The sequence below is a fragment of the Eulemur rufifrons genome, chromosome 6 (assembly GCF_041146395.1).
Source record: "Eulemur rufifrons isolate Redbay chromosome 6, OSU_ERuf_1, whole genome shotgun sequence".
NCBI lineage: Eukaryota > Metazoa > Chordata > Mammalia > Primates > Lemuridae > Eulemur > Eulemur rufifrons.
Window position 1 is genome coordinate 56,246,829 of NC_090988.1, and position 21,208 is coordinate 56,268,036.

Below are 21,208 nucleotides of genomic sequence, written 5' to 3' on the forward strand. Positions count from 1 at the left end.
GCACTGGCTCATATTCCTCATTCACAAATACCAGCATTGGCTTTATGTAGAAAAAGATCTCCAAGGCTCTATTCTGATACTGACCTAGATTGATGCCCAAAGATCCAGTCACATGGTCACATTTCCATCCATGTTTTTAATACTCTGAGAGGAAATACGAGAAGCGTGTCCTTCCTTCTCATCTATGGTTTTTCTCTGAATAGGTATCAGAACCAAGGGTGCGTAAAAGATTTACCAGCCTCATGGGACCCACCAACATGTCATATCTGAACCCAAAGACAGTGACCCTGATTGGGATCCCCGGACTAGAGCATGTGCAGTTTTGGATTGGGTTTCCCTTCTTTGGCATGTTCCTGGTGGCCCTGCTGGGGAACATCTTCTTGCTAATCATTATCTCTACAGAACGCAGTCTACACCAACCCATGTACATCTTCCTGGCAGTATTGGCAGCCACTGACCTAGGACTTTGTATAGCCATTGGTCCTAAGATGTTGGCCATCTTCTGGCTTGGCTCTTGTTTGATGGCTTTTGATGCCTGCCTCACCCAACTCTTCTTCATTCATGCCTTGCAGGGCCTAGAATCTGGCATCCTGTTGGCAATGGCCTTTGACCGCTATGTTGCCATCTGTGATCCTTTGAGGCACACATCCATCCTCACACCATTCTTTCTAGTTCGAGTGGTGCTGATGGTGGCAATTCGGGCAACAGTGCTTGTTGGGATTTTACCCATTCTACTCAAACGATTGCATCTTTTCCACTCTGTAGTTATCGTCCATTCTTACTGTGAACACATGGCTGTAGTCAAGCTGGCTGCAGAAGATGTCCATATTAACAAATCATTTGGGCTCTTTGTGGCTTTTGCAATTCTAGGTTTTGACATGATCTTTGTCTTCATCTCCTATGTTCTCATTTTTCAGGCTGTTTTTTCTCTTTCCCAGAAAGAGGCACGAGTCAAAGCATTCAGTACTTGTACTGCACATATTATTGTCTTCCTGGAATTTTATATCCTTGCCTTTTTTTCCTTCTTCAGCCATCGCTTTGGTCATGTACCACCCTATGCCCACATCCTCTTGTCTACCCTCTACCTGCTTGTGCCCCCTGCCCTTAACCCCATTGTCTATGGTGTGAAGACCAAGGAGATTCGCAGGCAGGTTGCTCGTATTTTCATTCTGAAGCCTGACATGCAGCAATGATCCAGCAAGTATTACGTCATAGAAAAAATATACATTTACCTATTTAAAATTGAGTTTAAGATGGACACTTCTTGTACTATGTGTGATTACCTGTATTGTACTACGTAGGATGGAAGGTTCTTAAAGATCAAAATGATGTTCATGCAGTCCCTGCTCTCAAGAAATTCCTTCAAATGAAAGAATATCATGAAAAGATTAAAAACATGAATATTGTGATCAGACAGATCTAGGTTTGACTTTTGACTCAAATATTACCTCTGTGTTATAAAAAGATAACAAAATATTTAAATTACATAAATCTAATTTTCTTCATGTTTAAAATGGAGATAATAACGATTCCCGCAAGGGGTGGGGAACCTGCCGCCTTCAGTTCACATGTGACCTTATAGGTCCTTAAGTGTGGCCTTTTGACTGAATCCAAATTTTACAGAACAAATCCTTTTATTAAAAGAGATGCAACAGAGAAAGATGAAACTTTTCTTTCCCCCTTTGGTGTTTAAGAAAGAACAATATTGAAATCAGAGGGCTGCAGGTTCCCCACCCACTCTAGTAAACTCATCAAAATGTATACATTCAATGTGGCTTTTTTGTATACCAGTTATGCCTCAAGTAAACTTAAAAAAGTTTAAAAAGGTATTTTAATCATAGCCTACAGTAGTAAAGTGTTTAAAAATGCAATTATTAAAATGGTTAAAAATAATAATGAGGACAGGCATAAATAGGGTAACATGAAATGCCATAGAGTAACTGTTATGATATCTACCTGAGGTAAGAATAAAGAGGAGTAGGGAAGTATGTTTTTCGTTTCTTCCGTTGTTAAAAGTTTAGTCTTTTGTGGAAGATCTTATCATATTAAAATTGATATTTCTTTTCCAGTCCTCTTGAAACACAGCTTATTAGGAATTGATATAAGAATACATATTTTAAGTAGTAATATAAATTTAAAAATCATAAAATAAAATATTTGATACATAGGCATTATATATTGCCCCTAGTTAAAATTAATTTTAAGGAAAGGTTGAAGTTAAATTCTGTGGAAAATACCAGTGAACATCCATGCCTTTGCAATCGTAGGATATCATGTGTTAAAAGGTAGGTGTTCACATGTAATACAAATGCCCAAGTAAGACAAATTTGAAAGAAAATCCCTATATCTAACCTGGCCCAAGCACCTACTTCCAGAGCAACAGCAGAGTTAATTTAATTATACATTGTCTTGCTATTTACTTTTACATTTTAAATTAAAATGCAGATTAAAAATAATAATTTTCTCAGGGAATTATATGTCTTTCATTCAACAATAACCTGTTTTTATTTTTTAAAATAACAAAAATGGTATTATGTTATACATATTTTGAAATTTTTTTGTCTAGTTTATTTCAAACTGTGTGAGAGTCAAAGTTTGTGTTTCAGATGTTTAAGGATTAACACAGATTTGTGCACAATTGATGATATTAGGCTGATGAAGTCATTTTACATGTCAGTTGTACTTGGTACAAAACATAAGTGATAATTCATGTAGAAAGGTGAGTTTCTATAACCTATCAGGCAAAGGCTTTGAAGTCTTGCATATCTGGAATACAATGAGAGCTCTACCAATGACTATATGTGATCTTGGACAAGTTATTTTATTTTTTATGCTTTAATTGTCTCATCTGACAAAAAGGGGATAACATAAAACTTGAAAGCTTGACATGAGAATTAAATGGTGTAAGTCAGCCTTCTACATATTTAACTCTAAAAAAACACCAGTGTTCTTCCTTCACTATGGGATGGAAAATTTTGTGAGTCATCTACAAACTAAATATGTTTTTGTTTGTTTCTTAAATTGAAAGTAATTATCAGTCTAGAATTCACACTATTATTTTTAAACTAATTTAAAGGTTCTGAGAACTTTCTCTTTAAATATAAGAATGTGTTAGAGAAAATATACTTCTTATATGGTCAATAGATTCTACATATTTGGAGATCAGATGATCAAAAGAAGACAAATTTTGTTTCATTATTGCTATGAACTTTATGGAAACAAACCAACAAACCAACTCCAACACATGAATCCTTATAAATCTCTCTATAATTCAAAGTGTTTTGTTACCTTGGAATTTCTAGAGAAATAAAAGCTTAATTTCTAAAATTGACAGTAGACGAAATGTATGAGAGTAAATATGGGGAAACCAGAAAAATATTCATTGGTGAGCACTGTTAGAGATGGTTTGGAGCCATAATATAGGACCCCAACGAGGAAGTAAAAACTGACGAATTATTTATAATGGAAAGGAAAGAAAGTTGAGAGTGTCACATTGCATTTTCCAAGAATAGATTTAACTCTATCCTTCATGTTTCAACAGAAAATAACCTAAACTCTGTAAAATAATTTAAAGAGGTTTATTCTGAGCCAAGTTTGAGGATCATGGCCTGGAGCCACACCTAAGAAGCCTTGAGCAAGTGGTCTTGCTGTGGTTGGGTTACAGTTTGGTTTTATACATTTCAGGGAGACAGGAATTACACATAAAGTCATAAATCAATAAATGGAAGGTGTACATTGGTTTGGCTTGAAAAGGTGGGGTATCTCGAAGTGGGCCCTTATAGGTTATAGGTGGGTTTAAAGATTCTTTGATTTGTAATGGGTTAAAGAATGAAGCTTTGTCTAAAAGTTTGGAATGTTTTATTTTTTTTTTATTTATTTTTTTTTTGTTGTTGAGACAGAGTCTCACTTTGTTGCCCAGGCTAGAGTGAGTGCCGTGGCGTCAGCTTAGCTCACAGCAACCTCAGACTCCTCGGCTTAAGCGATCCTACTGCCTCAGCCTCCCAAGTAGCTGGGACTACAGGCATGCGCCACTATGCCCGGCTAATTTTTTCTATATAGATTTTTAGTTGTCCATATAATGTCTTTCTATTTTTAGTAGAGACGGGGTCTCGCTCAGCCTGGTCTCGAACTCCTGACCTTGAGCAATCCACCCGCCTCGGCCTCCCAGAGTGCTAGGATTACAGGCGTGAGCCACCGCGCCCGGCCGGAATGTTTTAAGTTAAAATTAGAAAGTCTGTTATCAGAAGCAAGCCACTGGACATAGACTCAAGTGATCTGTTAAGCAAATGATTTTATTTCCTTTGGAGACACCCCCAGAAGAGAAATTGCTGGGTCATGGGGTAGTGCTGTTTTTAATCTTTTGAGGAACTTCCATATATTTTTTATAATGGCAACACCAATTTACATTCCTATCAATAATGTGTAAGAGTTTTCTTTTCTCCACATCCTGGCCAACACTTATCTTTCACTTTTTGATAATAGCCATTCTAACTTTTGATTTGCATTATGTTTAAATTAGTGACATTAATCACCTTTTTATATACCTATAGATCATTTGTGTCTTCTTCAGAGACATATCTGTTTCATTCCTTTGCCCATTTATAGGCAGGTTATTTGTTTTGTTGGTGTTTTTTTTTTTTGCCATTGAATTGTAGAAGGTCCTTATATATTTTGGATATTAACCCCGTATCACATAAATAGTTTGCAAATATTTTCCCCCATTGCATAGATTTCCTTTTAGTTTTGTTGATTGTTTCCTTATCTGAGCAGACACTTTTGATATTGTCTTCTTATCACATAATAATAATAGTAATAAATAAAGTAGGTGGGAGGAAACTTTTGGAAGATAAATATGTTTGTGGCATAGATTTTGGTGATGATTTCACAGATATATACTTATCACCAAATTCATTAATATACATTAAATATATAAAGATTTATGTATGTATGTCAATCATATCTCAATAAAATGGTTAAAATATTGCTTGCTTCTGCATAGATACAGATTAAATTTTATTACATATTTTTACATGCAGCAAAAAATGGCAATTCTATTACTCATTCTTCAGTCTGTACTTCATTTTCAATGCTTAATTATATGTTTAATAAAGGCCTTTTCCCAATATAAATGAGAAATATACGACTTTTTAGTCAGAATACCTAGCATAAGAAAATTTATAATAATATAAATAGTAAAATATGAGTGTGTAAATTTGCTACTTATTCTTCTATGTTAGGATCAGACAAGATGTTTATCTTGACATGCATGTAAATTTAATAATGAACCAATTAATAAAACTAATTTTTTTTTAAAAAAAGGAAATAATCCTTGAAGTCCTCAACTTACAGGCTTTGAATTATGAACTGAAAACTTGGGTTATTTCTTTTAAAAATAAACGATGACTAAGACTATAGATTGTATAATAGCTCCCACTGGGTAAAACCAAGAACCACAGAAAATTGAGAATTGTTCTCATGGAGCAGAAGATGGCCCTAATCAGGAAGCTGACAACATGTGTCTATCTGTATTTTAGTATGCAGTGGAGCAGTAATTACAAGATTTCATTTTTCTCCCTCTATTGGAATGGGGATGTTTGTGCTGTTATTCCATCACTTTATTAACATTGCATGTCAGCAGTGTTGGGGGCAGATAATTTATCTCTGTGGTTAACTAGACGTTTAGAGAAAGAGGAGCCATACTACAGGAGCTATACCCAAGAGACCACATCTATGAAACCTCATCTACATCTGGACATAATTTAGATGATGAAATTCTGGACAAATGCCATAATGGGATGAGACCTAGAAGTTTGAGGGAGGTGTGAGTGTATATTGCACATAAGATACATATGAATCGGTGTAGCTGAGAGGAAACTATGGCAGATTGGATTTCTCAAAGATGACCACAACAGTATCTTCCAAACTATGTTCTTCTGCAATGTATCCATAAAGAAGTAAGTCTATTTCCCAACCCTTGAATTTGATCAGATCCTTTGACCACCTTGTGCAATAGAATACTGTGGGAGTGACACTGTGTAAGTTTGGGGTGTAGACCGTATCTGGCCTAGCAGTTTCTGCTTTTTAACTCTTGGAGACCTGAAACACCATGTAAGAAAACCAGGCTAATGTAGTGGAGAGAGAGCCCATGGGGAGGAGCACTAAGGCACCAGGCTTGTCAGTGAAGAAGCCATACTGAATGTCCATCCTTGTGGAACCCTTGCAGAGGATTACAGCCCCAGCCCCTTTTTATCATGCAACCATGTGAGGGACTTTAAGTGAGAGCATTAAGTAGAGCCCAGTCAGCCCCACACTCTCAATTCTGGGATTGTTTGTAATTCAGCAAAAGATAACTGTAATAATTGAGAAGGGGAATTATACTTTAGGGACCCCTTTGGTCCACTGAAGGTGAAAGAATATGTCCTAAATAATATTCAGCAATGGCATTGAAGAGATTTCACTATGAAGGGATTCTCAATGGAGAGGAAGGTCAGCTGGGAAAACAAAATCTTCTGTCCTTCCTCTTTCCCTTCCCCCTCTCTCCCTTCCTCTCACCTTCCTATTTCTGTCCCTCTTTTCCCTCCCTCCTTTTATTTCTCCGATTCTTTTATTTTAGTGGATGCGCTGAATGCTTAAGTCTATGCATTGTTTTACTATCCTCTTGTTTCATCAAGGAAGCTATTTTGAATGGGATTTACCTATTTAACAAATATTTATGAAAAGTCTAGATTTTATGAAAACAAGACTAGACAAAACATTAATTTTAGTGTGGAAAATGATCATGAAAAGAGACAATGATCATATTGGGTGATATGTGTCACAACTGTGGAAGGATTCGGTGGCACTGGAGACCACTGAAAAAGAAACCGACATAGAAGGGAGGAAAAGAAAAGGGTGAGGTCAAGTAAGGCTGGCAGAAGGAAGTGTTGTGTAAGGCAAGTCCTACAAATTGAATGTGAAACAGCATTCTGAAATGGGTTGTTAATTTATTAGAGCAAATTTATGTCTCTGAAAACTGGAGCAAGTAAAGTGTGAGGAGGTTAATAGTAGGTTTACATATTTACTGATGTAATTGAATACATGCATCCTATGTACATATACACATTCTTGTGCATGTATGCATAGCTCAGTGAGGAGTGTATAAAAATAAATGTGATAGCATGAGAGAGAGACAGAGAGAACAAGCTGTTTATAGATAAATAAATGGGAATATGTATATATTAATCCTTTTTATTTGTATGAAAGGAAAAGTGTGTATAGCTGTCTATACTTGTGTGGATATATATCACCTGTGTGTATGTTTGTTGTAGGTAGATCCAGGAATATCTAAACTATAAGCATTAGAGATGGAAAGATAGATACGATTTACACATTTATGTCCCTTAGTTCAAATGTTGATGTTTAAAAAATATTTTTTTCAACTAATGTATGGTTTAAGTCAGGTAGGTGAAAAGGAAAAAGTGAAGGTAGAGAAAAAACAAGCTTTTACATATTTTTTAAATTTGTAAAACACCTACCTCACAGGTCTAATCTATTATACATTGCTAAAGATGATGGGTCTTTTTCCTTTTTAAACTCTTTAGACAAAGAATGGAAGCTCATTATTCATTTTTATTTTTATGTTATGGATATTTATGTACATTTATATCTGTTAGGATTATTTTCCATAATATATTTTTTGTGTCAGCAAAATAGCTAAAACCTAAGTATGGAAAAGATAAAATTAAATCAAACATTTTTGTACAATGATTTTTGCCCATATATCTTGAATGTATACGCCTAATTGCATTTTTACCTCATTTCAAATACATGATGTGATGTAATTAGAAAAATAATAAAATTAACAATAAAATATTCTGCTATTTTATTACTTGCATAAGCATTTGGGGAGAGTTCTGGCTATGAGGGTTTCAAAACAATTGCACCCTGACTGAAAGAACATTTCCTAGTTACGTTCCCACACTGACTACGTTCTTATGCCTTAGTTATTCCATTCCCCATGAAGCCTGGACCTTGCAGAACTTATCTCTAACTCCAAACTAACTTGACTTCCAGCTCCACATGCCCAAGTGTCCTGTTCATCAAAGGTATCAACCTCGGTCTCCATGACAGCGAAGGATCCGCAGCACCCACTCCCGCATTTGCTTGGTCCGGGCCCCATAAATTAAGGGGTTGACCATGGGAGGCACCAGGAAGTAGAGATTGTCAATGATGATCTGCAGATGGGGAGCCATACGGTAGCCTAAAATCTGGGCCAGAACAGAGAAGACAACAGGAGAATAAAAGAGACCAATGACACAAAGATGAGAGCCACATGTGCTGAGAGCTTTGCCCTGTGCATCCCAAGACGGTATCTGAAAGACAGCATGGAGAATAAGTCCATATGACAGAATGACAAAAAACAAATCAAATCCCACAGATGCTACAATAACCATGATTCCATAGACAATGTGGTCAGAGATGTCTCCACAGGCTATCAGTACCACAGCCATGTACGCACAGTAGGAGTAAGAAATTATGTGGGTTTGGAAGCTTTCCAGTCTTTGTGCCAGGATGGGTGCCGGGGTCAGCACTGCCACTGTCCTTGCCAGGATAGCCAGTGCCATCTTCACAAGCATGTTGTTAGAAAGAATGGTTCTATACCTCAGAGGGTACCAGATAGCCACAAATCTGTCAAAAGCCATGGCCAGGAGAATCCCAGACTCCATGACATAAAAGGAAGGGATGAAAAACATCTGTGTGAGGCAGGCATTGAAGCTGATTTCCTTGGCATTCATCCAGAAGATACCCAGCATACGGGGCACAGTAACACTGACCAGGCACAGGTCAACGACTGATAGCATGGCCAGGAGGAGAAACATGGGCTCATGAAGACTCTTCTCCAGCTGGATAATGCATAAGATGGTGGCATTGCAAATGACTGTAATGACAAATACCAAGAAAAAAGGCACAGAGAACCAGCCATGGAAAGATTCCAGGCCAGGAATTCCAGCCAGGACAAATACCAAGGGCTGAGGAATGGAATTATTGCAAGAAGACATCCCTAACTTGAGATCCTCAAGGTCTGATTCCTAGGGGGAAAAGAACAAGGGACATTTTGATATCTTGCATTATTTACAACCTACAAAAAGCTGATCATTACAATACTTTATCATGATAACCAGGATTATATTATGTAAACTAATGATCAAATGAATGCTTCAGCTACTTGGGGGTAGGGAGAGAGATAATCCTAAACTGTTTCCTCTGCAAAAGTGAGCAGCAATCTCGAGGATAAATTACCCATAAAGACATATCACCTCCATTAGATTCTCCTGTGGCTCTGATCCTGTTTAATATTCAATTTTGCAATTCTCTAGAATTTTTTTTTCCTAGACTGTAAGACGTTTTCAACATTACAGGATGGAGTTGAGGGTATGAACAAGCCAGAAGACACAGTTTTCACTTAAGATAAGGAATCTCAATTTAACTATACCAGGGTCCTCAGTTTGTGGGGTTAGTCTTGGTGCTTTGGGATTCTTCCCTGGAATGCTTTTTGATTTTGATAGAGGATCTGAGAAATCTGCCGATCTTATACTTGAAAACATGATGGTACTCTGTGGGAATACAGATGTTTTGGATGATATAAGTGGAATCTAAAATGCCTCAATAGGTAATAATTTAGCATTAAATTTCCAGATTACTCAATAAAGCCGGGTTGAGGCGTGGGTATGGTTAAAAGAAAATAAATGGTTTTCTGTATATATGTGTATTTGTGTGTTTTTTAATGGGGAGATAGTTTGTGATTTAATGGTAATATATTTCTATAGAAATAAGGCTTTATTATATTTGTTAAATATTTTAACAAATATAACTATTCTGAATAGAAATACATATTTATAAATTTACAAATTATTTGATGAAAATCATAGATTAAAGAATATACTTACTCATCATATTAAAAAATCATAAGCCAAACACATAATAATACAAAATTAAGTCTATGGAAATATTATCTTTTGTTAATAATACAATTGCAATTAAATTTCACTATTAAGGTTCAGACTCTAGATTTTGTTAGAAACATTCCAACTCTATATTTATAAAAAACAGTCACAGAAAAAAAGAAATTTCAATAAAAGCTTAAAATGAAAAAGTGTACTACAAAGTTGCTTCAAAATAAAGGTATAGTAATATTAACATTGTGTTTATTAGTTTACTTAGTTGATGAAATTTTATTAGGCTTTTTTACTTATATCTAGATCAATTTAATCCCAAATCCTTATTTAGTATGCTCACAGTTTATTTGTAATGCCAATGCACTATTTTAAAATTTTCTATAAATAATTATATGTTTTTATTTCAGCCATAATCTTAGCCTTTAATACAAAAATAAAAACAGAATTAGGCTTAAATAACATAAACTGTGAATGAAGTTTTTAATTACCTTACTCTAAACATGTTAAGAATCCAAAATAGGGTGTCATATATGAAAAAATATTTCTGTAGCACTCACAAATCATCAATTGAGTTATCCAGATATAAGTATTTCATATGTCTACTGCATTTGGTAAAAGGCATACCACAGATGAATGATAGGCAGGTCTCCTGGAAGGTAACTAACTTGGTGTAGTGAAAATAGCAAGGTCTTTGAGATAACATATGTCTGGGATACAATCTCACCCTTGCCACTTATTCTGTGTGACTTGACCAAGTTACTTAAGGCTTGAGCGTCATTTCTTCATCTCAAAATATGAAATGAGGCATATCTTGCAAAGTTTGTAATGAGGACAAAACCTACCATTAAATTCCAGTATTGTAGAATGCATACATATTCCCAGCATAATTCTTTGAATATTTTGGTGCTCTAGAAATGCAGATTTTCTTACTTTCCTATAAAGTACAAAGTTCAAAGTGTGAAATGCAAAAAATAATGTTCACTTTGTTTTGTTGGTTTCTTGGAAAGATCTGTGACTAGGAAAACAAGTAGCCTTAAATTATACCTTAAGAAGAAATATTTGATGTTCCTGGTAATTTTGTCCTCAAGTATTTTTAGATTCATTATGTGTCAAAGAAAAAAAAAATATTTAGTGTCAACAGGGTAGATACCTAACCAAATAAAGGTAGGTAAAAAATACATATAAAGTTATATATTTTAGCTCAATAGAGGAAAGGATCTTATCACAAAGAAATGCTTCCAAACAGAAAAGACAGCCATGTGAAACAAGAAACTCCCTATACGTGGAAGTTAACAGGTAGAAATTGAATGATCATCTTTTAGGAATACTGCAGATAAAAATTCTCTATGTGGTGATAGCATTAGGAAATTATTAGAACTTTACGCAACATGGTAAGGTTTGGTCTGAGGTATCAGGAACAATTGCCAACAGCAACCACATAAACATTAACTATAAGTAAAAGCAACATCAATCCAGGCATAAAAATTAGAAATTTATGATTTTATAAAGAATGTCATTGGTCATTCCAAAAATTGCAGAATCTAACTGTGGCCTTATAAGGGTTAGTGATTATGGTATTTGGTTGAAAAGATTTGAGAATCTCTTTCTCCTACATGACTTTTTGCATCTCAGAATTTTCTAGTCTTTTCCCCCTCCCTTTCTCACTTTTTCCTGGAGTAGTACCTGCAAACAGTTCTGAGTCTGCTCACAATGGCTCTGGGAGTAGCAAAGTCCACTTGAGATATGAGGAAGATGTGTTGATCTCCAGAACAAGATGGAGCGTGTGAGCCGAGGCAGACTTATGCTGGCTTGTCCAGCTCTCCTGGGTCTCTAGTGGCCTCTCTGTCATCCAACCTGTTTTTCTTAGCTTGAATAGTCTGGGGAACAAATCTTAGAGTCAATCATTGAGGATAACACATGTGGATAGAGCAGATGTTTAGCAAGAGCACTGTAAAACTGTTGGTGGTTGGTGTGCTGCAGAAGGTGAGATGAGATGGTTTAGGAACCCTAGAAAAAGGAATAGGGCCTGAGAAATAATTGAGGATGGAAATTAAAGAAAGTCTGAAGTACATGAGAGATTACAGTCCAGGTGGAGTTGCATGCAGCTATACTTATATGCAAATTGCCATAGTTTGCTTCAAAATCAATATACATACTTTTTTTCATTTCTAGTATCCTTGCAGTTTCTGTAAGTAAAACCTACACTGAAATTAAGAGTCTTGATTTCTTAGATGAGATTAGGATCTACAAAACCTGGAAAACATATGCACTAAGTAAAATATCAATTGAGTAAATTAAGACTATTGTTTGGTAAATAAGAATGGAAAAAGGAACAGAGAGGGGAATGGAAATAAGAGTAAGAGAGGTGCTCTAGAAAAAAAATATTGTGCAATACTAGGTTGAGGAGAGACTGAGTTTCAGAAAGACTCAGTGGAAATAAGCTAGACTTGTGAGTAGACATAAAGGAGGAGGAGAAAATGATGTAAACTCTTTTGTTAGAGAAAACGGTGAAATGTAATCATCCTGAAGATGGTGATTGAGGCATTGTTTGTTCACTATTATTTACCCAATGCCTTGCAAATTGTGGGGCTTCAAATATTTACATATGATTAAATGTGCAGGCACACACACACACTCACATACACATACACATGTTTATTCATCAATCATCCATTCTGGATTCATGAGTGACAGATGTGTAACCTGTGAGTTTATCAAAGTCTTCATTAAGCCAAGTTCCACATCCTAAAGCATAATCAGGGTACTCAAATCAATTTAATTCTTTCCATCATGGCCAATCTGAATCAAGTTATTATCCTTGACCAATATTACCCTATTGACCTATTAAACTACCATAGTTTTTTAAAAGGTCTACTGCATTCATTCATTCCTTTCATTCTTTGTCTCAATCCCATTTACCACATTGCAGCCACAGCAATCTATTTTCAGTAAAAAACATAGTTTTACTGTATATAGTTAAGGTGTACAACATGATGTTTTGATATACACAGTGAAATAGTTACTACATTCAAGCAAATTAACATATCCATCATCTCACGGTTTCTTTATTTGTGGTAAGAGCACCTAAAATCTGCTTTTGGCAAATTTCCATTATATAATATCATATTATTAACTACAGGCAGCTTCAGAGTTACAGAAGACCCTACTTATGGTGTTCTGTACCTATGAATAGGCTGCCAAGGCTCCACGTAAGGATAATTTATAATTAAGCAATTAAATTAATAATTTGGGAACTAGTTTATTCTGTGCACATAAACAAACCTGCATGGCATAAGCAGCTTGTTGGCATAGCATCTATATGCTATTGGCTAGGCTCATTGTTTATGTGGTTGCTTAAGCACAGTATCACTTTCATCTTTACTTTTTATTTCATTTTGTGAGTCTGTCTTCACCCTTATGACCATGTTTCCAAAGTGAAAGTCCACTGCAAGTCCAGTTGAGCTTGCAGCAAAGAGAAAGTTGATTACAATGGAAATGAAAGTAAAAATAATTGTTTGAAGAAAGGCCAGACTCCGTCCTTATTGGGAAAGCCCTGGGCTTCAGTCACTGGACTATTGGAACAATTATAAAGGTTAAGTGAGAACAACAGAACATGTGAAAGGCAGTGCCCCAATGAAAGCATCAATTATTACTAAGCAGTATAGTGGATTAATTATTGAAATGGAAAAGTTATTGATTTGGCAAGAAGATCAAAATAAGCATAATGTTCCTATTAGCCTAGGAATTAAAAGAAAAAGCACAATAGTTTCTGTAATTTATTATTACACTGTAGGGATATTGTTATTATTATTATTGTATTATAATGTATTATAACCACCACATATGAACCATTATCATATTTATTATTATTATCTTATATGTGCTGTTCATCAGGGATCTGAGTTATATACAAATCCTACCTAAAGACATTCTCAGCAATGTATCTTTTTCCTAACTCAGGGAATGCCTGTGTATTTCTCAAGCTGTATATTAGATCTCTAGACTTATCCTACATATCTGTAATTTTGTACCTTTTGTCCTACATCTCCCTGTTCCTCCTGCCCCCGCCCTTGTTAACTACCTATCTGCTCTGTTTTTGTATGTTCAAAAATTTTTTTAGGTTTCACATATAAGTAAGATCACATCAGCATTTTTTTTTCTCTGTCTGGTTTATTTTATTTAGCATAATGTTCTCTAGGTTCATACATGTTATCATAAAAGGCAGGGTCTCCTTCTGTTTTAAGGCTGATTAATATCTTTGTAAAACACAACCTAGTCATATCACTCCTGCACATAAGACTTATTGTCTTCCTTTTATTATTATGATTAAATTGAGAATCCTCAGCATGTCCTCCCCACCCCTGCATACTACGACTCCAGCTTTATTCAAGCCATCTCAGTCCACTCTCTGTACTCCAGCCCACACAGTGGACTTTCTTCTGTCCTTTGAGGTTTGAAACCCCATCCTATCTTAAGATCCACCGGTATTTATACATCCTGTTTTCTCTCCGTGTAACATCACCACCCCATTCATGACCTCTCTTTCTTTCCTCAGCTAGTTAACTCTCATTCACCACTCAACTAAATATCATTTTAAAAGATTTTCTTGATTCCTCCAGAATGCATCATGAGCTCATGTTATCAATATTATATGCACTTATAGAAACTCACATATCTCATTGACAGCAGGTGACACTCAGTGTAATTATGCATTTGAATATCACTTGATTATGTTAGGTCATCTTCACATGAAGGTAAACTCCCTGAGGCCTGGACTTCTCTTTTGCTCAGCTTTCCTCAGAGTCTAGCACAATCTCGCACATTTTAGTCACTCAATAAATAAATATTTGTTATATGAATATACGAAAAAGCTGCATATCTTCACTCTCAGTTAGAATTTAATGCAAGGTTTTGGAGAATTTAGTTTTGTTGTTGTTGAAGATTTTCAATTTCATATCCATTGGTAGATAACATGTAAGTGCTAACTCCATAGCTCATATTTCCAAACCTAATATGTAAACAACCTTGATACATGTCAGGAAATATAATTAAACTCCATGATTAATGGTATCTCCAAATAAGAAAAAATGTGTAACCTAAGGGTCCATAGTTGGCCATTCATCTTCAGGAAACATCCAACATAATGGCATAAGTCTTAAAGTTCTGCATTTCCCTATGGGATTCTCTTCTCTTTAGCCTGGGAGATATATGTCCCTACTGTCATTGTCAGTTCCTCCATTAGATTAATAAAACTTATTTTAAAATATTCTTATGGTTTAATTCACATCTTAGTTATAACTATCACCTGATTAGGGGTTCTAAAATATAGGACAAGTGACTCCAAACATGGCTTCATTCATTCCTTTGGAAAGCATTCACTGAATATATGTTTGCATTGAATAATGAGAACTGTTAGGGATAAAAAGTAAATAAAGACAGTCCCTAAATATGGAATTAAGTATTTTTGTTGTTATTTAAATCTAGACTGAACCACTTAATATGTGACTGTGGGTAAATTATTTAATCTCTCTGAGTCCAAATTTCTCAGCTGTAAATTCAGAGACTAACACCTACTCTGGTGATTATTGTGATAATTATATAATTTAAATTACATATATTTATATATATATCACATCTGGTATATAATAAACATACAAAATTATATTTGTTATGATAATCCATATTCTTAACTAATATTTACTTATCAAGGTCTTACAGTGTGGCTCTGTTGTACATGTTTTATATGCTTTCACTTATTTAATACTTAAAACTCTAGGGGAAGAAATTTTATGCTCTTCCTTTTATTGACTGTGACAGCAAGGCCCAGACAGTTTCAGCAACTGGCCTATGAATACCCAGATAGTATGTAACAAAGACGAATAATGAACCCAGGCACTCTGTCTTTAGGGATAGTTCACTTAACCTCTAACTACACTAATATTTGAATTGGGAAAATATAAATAATAACACTTAAGTACAATAAATATATCATGACATCTTTTACAACTGTGATAGGAAGACATTTTATTAGTATTTCTTGAGGAAGTAAACTTTCAGCCAAGGTGGGGGAATTTAAACAAGAGTTGTATCTTGAAAAATAACTAGTTCTTTCCAGGTAAGAAAGAATATGGGGTACAGAGGAACATTCTAAGCTAAGTCACGAAGATATGAAGAGATCTATTATTTGAATGCAGATATAAGTCTTCACGGATAGGACAAATAGCGCAAGGGATGTGGAAGAAAAACATTAAGATAAATAAGAAAAGGTAACTCATAAAGCTTTTCTTTGCCCTCCTGAATATTGCATGGGTCTGATACATCAAAGATTTTTAGTTTTTGTTTTATATTATTATTTTTTTTAATTTTTAGGAAGATAACTATGATCTTAATATAGATGAAAGTAAAAAATAGTAAGCACAATTTACTCTTGGTGGACATAAAATATTCTATGAGCAATAATGTATTTAAAAGCTAATATCTTGAAAATGTCAGTGGAAACAGCTGAGTAGTCCTTGCGGGAAATGATAAAAACTTTAACAATGGTAATCTTGAACGTGAATGAAATTTAAGAAAGAGGGGTATAAAAAGGAAGCTCACATATTTACCTTTAAGAAGCCTCTAGATTAAATAGAAAGTAAATAGAGAAAAAAGAAAGATGGTGAAAATATTTTATAAATTATAAACCAGTAGAAAAAAAATCAATGAAATTGAGCATGTATTTATTGAGTAACTCTGGAATAATTACCACTTTGTCTTAGTCAAGAATTGAAGGAAGGAGTCACATTTTTAAGGTGGAAATGTTCATACTTTTCTAGTAAAAATATTTACATTCTCTTTAAATATTTTATTTTAATATTGCCAGTAGCATAATCACCCCCAAATTTAAATTGAGCTATTTGTAATACTAGACTTTCTCCTGTAACAAAAGGTGATAGCATGTACTATCTGAAAACCAGCATGTTTTTTAAGAGATGAGGCCTTAAACTTAAATGTAAGGCATGAAACCATAAGAATTCTAGAAGAAAATGTTGGAAAAACTCTTATAGACATTGGCCTTGGCAAAGAACTTATTATGAAGACCCCAAAAGTGATCACAGAAACAAAATAAATAAATAAATAAATAGGACCTAATCAAATTAAAAAGCTTTTGCACAAAGAAACTATCATTAGAGCAAACAACAACCTTAGGAATGGGAGAAAATATTTACATGCTATAAAGTACTCATAACCAGAATCTATATAGAACTCAGGAAAGTCAGCAAGAAAAAATCAAACAACCCCATTAAAAAGTGGACAAAGAATATGAACAGAAACTTTTCAAAAGAAGATAGACTAATGGCCAATAAACATACGAAAAAATGATCAATATCTCTAGTCATAAGAGAAATGCAAATCAAAACCACAATGAGATATCATTTAACTTCAGTGAGAATAGCTTTTATCAAAAAGTCCCCAAACAACAAATGTTGGTGTGGATGTGGACAGAGAGGAACACTCATACATTGCTGGGGGAACTGCAAACTAGTCCAACCTCTATGGAAAGTAGTATGGAGATACCTCAAAGAACTGAAAGTAGAACTACCATTTGATCCAGCAATCCCACTACTGGGTATTTACCCAAAGGAAAAAAAGATTCTATAAAAAAGATATCTACACTCTAATGTTTATAGCAGCACAATTCACAATTGCAAAGAAGTGGAAACAACCCAAGTGCCCATCAATACATGAGTGCATTAATAAAATGTGTTATATGTACACCATGGACTACTACTCAGCCATAAAAATAAATGGTGAACTACCTCTTGTACTATCCTGGATGGAACTGGAGCCCATTCTTCTAAGTGAGGTATCACAAGAATGGAAAAGCAAACACCACATGTATTCACCATTAAATTGGTACTAAACAATCAAAACGTATGTGCACTTATGGAAGTAACATTCATCAGGTATTGGGCAGGTGGGGGAGGGGGATAGGTAAACTCACCTAACCAGTATGGTGCATGCTGTCTGGGGAATGGGCTCCCTTGTAGCTCTGATTCTGGCAGTGCAAAGGCAATTATGTAACCAAAGTGTTTGTATCCCTGTAATCTGAAATAATATATCTATATGTGTGTGTGTTTGTATATATATGCATATATATATATATATATATATATAAAGAAAAATAAAAAAAAAAGAGACAGTTGAGGTCTTGCTCTGCCATCCAGCCTGAAATGCAGTGACACCATCATTAAGCTCACTTGCAGCATCTGAAAAGGCTCAGAAAATTTTCACTCCAAAATATGACCTTTTTGGTATAAAGAGTATTTTGAATTAAAAGTCCTTAGATTAACAGGCCCTTGGAAGGGGTTTACCTCTATATGCATATCCAGATGGACCCATCAAAAGAAAGATGGATTTCTCTTCCCTTTCCTGCTATCTCAAAATATTGCAGGAAAGAAAATCAAGAATGCACCCAGACCTGGCTCAAATCATTTTAAAAATAATGCCTGTCTTTGAGGTTAATTTACACATCAACAGGCTGCCCCACATCCATTCATTCTCCCAAGTACCTATTCCTCCTCCCTAGCAACCATTTACTGCCCCTAAACAAAATTGCCTATACTTCTCATCTCCCTTTCCCCTCTAAAAGACAGGTATAAAAATATATGGATCCCATTGGGATACTGGGTAATCACTCAGTGATTCTCCCCTTGTGCACAGTAAATAAACTTCATCCTTTTACTAATCTGCCTTAATTGTGAGTTGATCTTTCAGCATCACGGGAAAGGGGAAGTTTCCCCTACCCCCAACACATGCAACTGGGCTCAAGCGACCCTTCTGCAAGACCAGCATATTTGAATCAAGCCCAAAGGCCTGAATAAACTCTGGACAAACCCCCAAGTGTGTTGTATGAAGTATAAAGTTATTCTTGCTTTCAGGAGACTCAGTCATGAAGTTTAAAGAGGTTCTATGTTAGTTCAGGTAATAAACCAATAGCAGGCACAAGTTACTTTTGGTAGACTGAGAATATTCTATGAATAGTAGGGTATATAAAGATGTATTGACTTAGTTATTGCAATGTTTAACTATTCCACATTTACTGTTTGACAATTTCTCCTGTGTGTCAATTCTTGTGAATGCATGCAAGAGTATTTGATATATTCAGAGGACATTAAGCCAGTTATATTGCTTCTTCTGTGAATTATCATCAATAGTGGTTAATAATTTTTCAGTAGCAAATTCTTCATGGAATTTTTTTTTTTTTGAGATTTTCATGGATTTCCTCTCCTTTTGAATCACTTTTATTTGAAAGTAAACTACTATTCCCAGTTATACCACAGCTCTGTAGAAGGAAGGAGCAGAGGGAGATTCCTTTCCCATTCATCAAGTTTTAAGTAAGTTTTCTAAAGCCTAGGTGTACACAAAATATATTGCACCTACCGGTTTCACTATAGAACTGAGAAATCTCTACTATATATAGTCATTCTTCCCTATGAAAATTTGATAAAATGTTTGATTTTCTGTAGGAGAAAAATTAATGTCAGTTATGAGAAAGGGATCAATCATTTGCCCTTTTCCCTTCTGATTCTGTTACCATCTCTGCAAACAATATCAGCAAAATCAGGCAACTTTTACCCTTAGAGAATTAATGACATGGTCTCGAATTTTCTTGGTCCTAATACCATAAACAATGGGGTTAAGAAAGGGTGGTACCAGAAGGTACATATTGGCAATGAAGATATGAATTTGGGGAGCCACATTGTGGCCAAAGCGGTGGGTCAGGAAGGTAAAGACAGCTGTGGAGTAGAAAACGAGGATGACACAGACATGGGAGCCACATGTGCCCAGAGCTTTAAGACTCGCTTCCCGTGACGGAAGGTGAAAGACTGCACGGAGGATTAGAACATAAGAGACAGCAATGAAAAATCCATCACAGCATCCAATGACAGAGGCCACACTGAGGCTGTAGCGCTTAGTGGCTCCTGTGTCCACACATGCCAGCTTCACCACAGCCATGAACTCACAGTAGGTGTGGGCAATGACTCGAGTTCTGCAGTAGGGCAGCTGCTTGAGCAAGATGGGATGTGGAGAAAAGAAGGCCACTCCCCTAAGTAGCACAGCAGCTCCCATTTTGGCAATGCGGTTGTGGGTGAGAATGGTGGCATGACGCAGTGGGTCACAGATGGCCACATAGCGGTCAATGGCCATGGCCAGGAAGAAACCCGACTCCATGGCAGTAAAGCTGTGGATGAAGAACATTTGGGCCAGGCAAGCGTCAAAGGCGATGTCACGGGCTCCGAGCCAGAAGAGGCAGAGCATGCGGGGCAGTGTAGATGTGGAGAGGACCAGGTCGGTGACCGAGAGCATGCACAGAAACAGGAACATAGGCTCGTGGAGGCTTCGCTCTGCCCTCACCACGGCCAGGATGGTCACGTTTCCCACCACGGCCACCACGTACATGGAGCAGAAGGGGATCCCAATCCAGGTGTGCAGGTGCTCTAGTCCTGGGATGCCCAGCAGCAAGAAGGTGATGGGGGAGGGCCGAGAAGTGTTGAGAGGAGGCATTTTTTTGTTCCTCTTGCTTTCTATCAGTTCTTGGGAAAATAATGTTGCTATGACAATATGATCACAAGTGGATGCTAAAAAACATGGAGATTTTGTTCAAGAGGATTCTTAAATACCTGTTGTTGAAAATAATTAAAATGCATAATCTGGTGTATTTAGGGCCAGATTACTAAAATTAACAACAGTATACCAAATATTGGTTTAAATGTACAGAAAAATGATTAATGTAACATTTCACATTATCACAGGGACATATAAATCACCTTTTCCATTTATTTTCCATAAGAAGATTTCCTCTCTAGTCATATTTCTATTTAATTCAACAATTAAGTATGTAATGAGTAGTTGCTGTGTGACAAATCATGGCACTGAATAAAGAAATCAACAGCTCAGATATCCTTCTCATGGAGGTTGCACTCTACAAGAGAACCATCATAATACAATAAATAGTGACTGGTGTGCTTGGGTGATGAGAATGCCACATTTGAAATAATATCTGAACAATGGAGCTCAAACTGTTCAGAGCCTGTGATATCAAACATTTTTGGTATGAAAATAGCCTGGAAAATTGTAATGGAGCAGGAAGAAACAGTCAAGAATCCCAGGCTTCTCAAACTTACTAAGGTAGAAAGTGGTAGAAGATGAAGTCAATTTCTTCACATTATCAGCATCTTCATGCCTTCACTTTTTCCTCTGCCTATTTTAGAAAACTATAAATTACATCA

General features: G+C 35.8%; 3 protein-coding genes across 3 annotated transcripts; 1 reads left to right on the forward strand and 2 right to left on the reverse strand.

Moving 5' to 3' along the window:
- Positions 1–242: 242 nt before the first annotated feature.
- LOC138384843 (olfactory receptor 52A5-like) lies at positions 243–1,193 on the forward strand. The gene has a single exon (XM_069470506.1). It carries the CDS (start codon positions 243–245, stop codon positions 1,191–1,193), a length of 951 nt encoding a protein of 316 aa, XP_069326607.1.
- Positions 1,194–8,087: 6,894 nt separating this feature from the next.
- LOC138384844 (olfactory receptor 52K1-like) lies at positions 8,088–9,038 on the reverse strand. Its single transcript, XM_069470507.1, has one exon. It carries the CDS (start codon positions 9,036–9,038, stop codon positions 8,088–8,090), a length of 951 nt encoding a protein of 316 aa, XP_069326608.1.
- A 10,500-nt stretch (positions 9,039–19,538) lies between these two features.
- On the reverse strand, positions 19,539–20,483 carry LOC138384101 (olfactory receptor 52M1-like). Its single transcript, XM_069469371.1, has one exon. The coding sequence runs from the start codon at positions 20,481–20,483 to the stop codon at positions 19,539–19,541; it is 945 nt and encodes a 314-aa protein (XP_069325472.1).
- Positions 20,484–21,208: the final 725 nt, after the last annotated feature.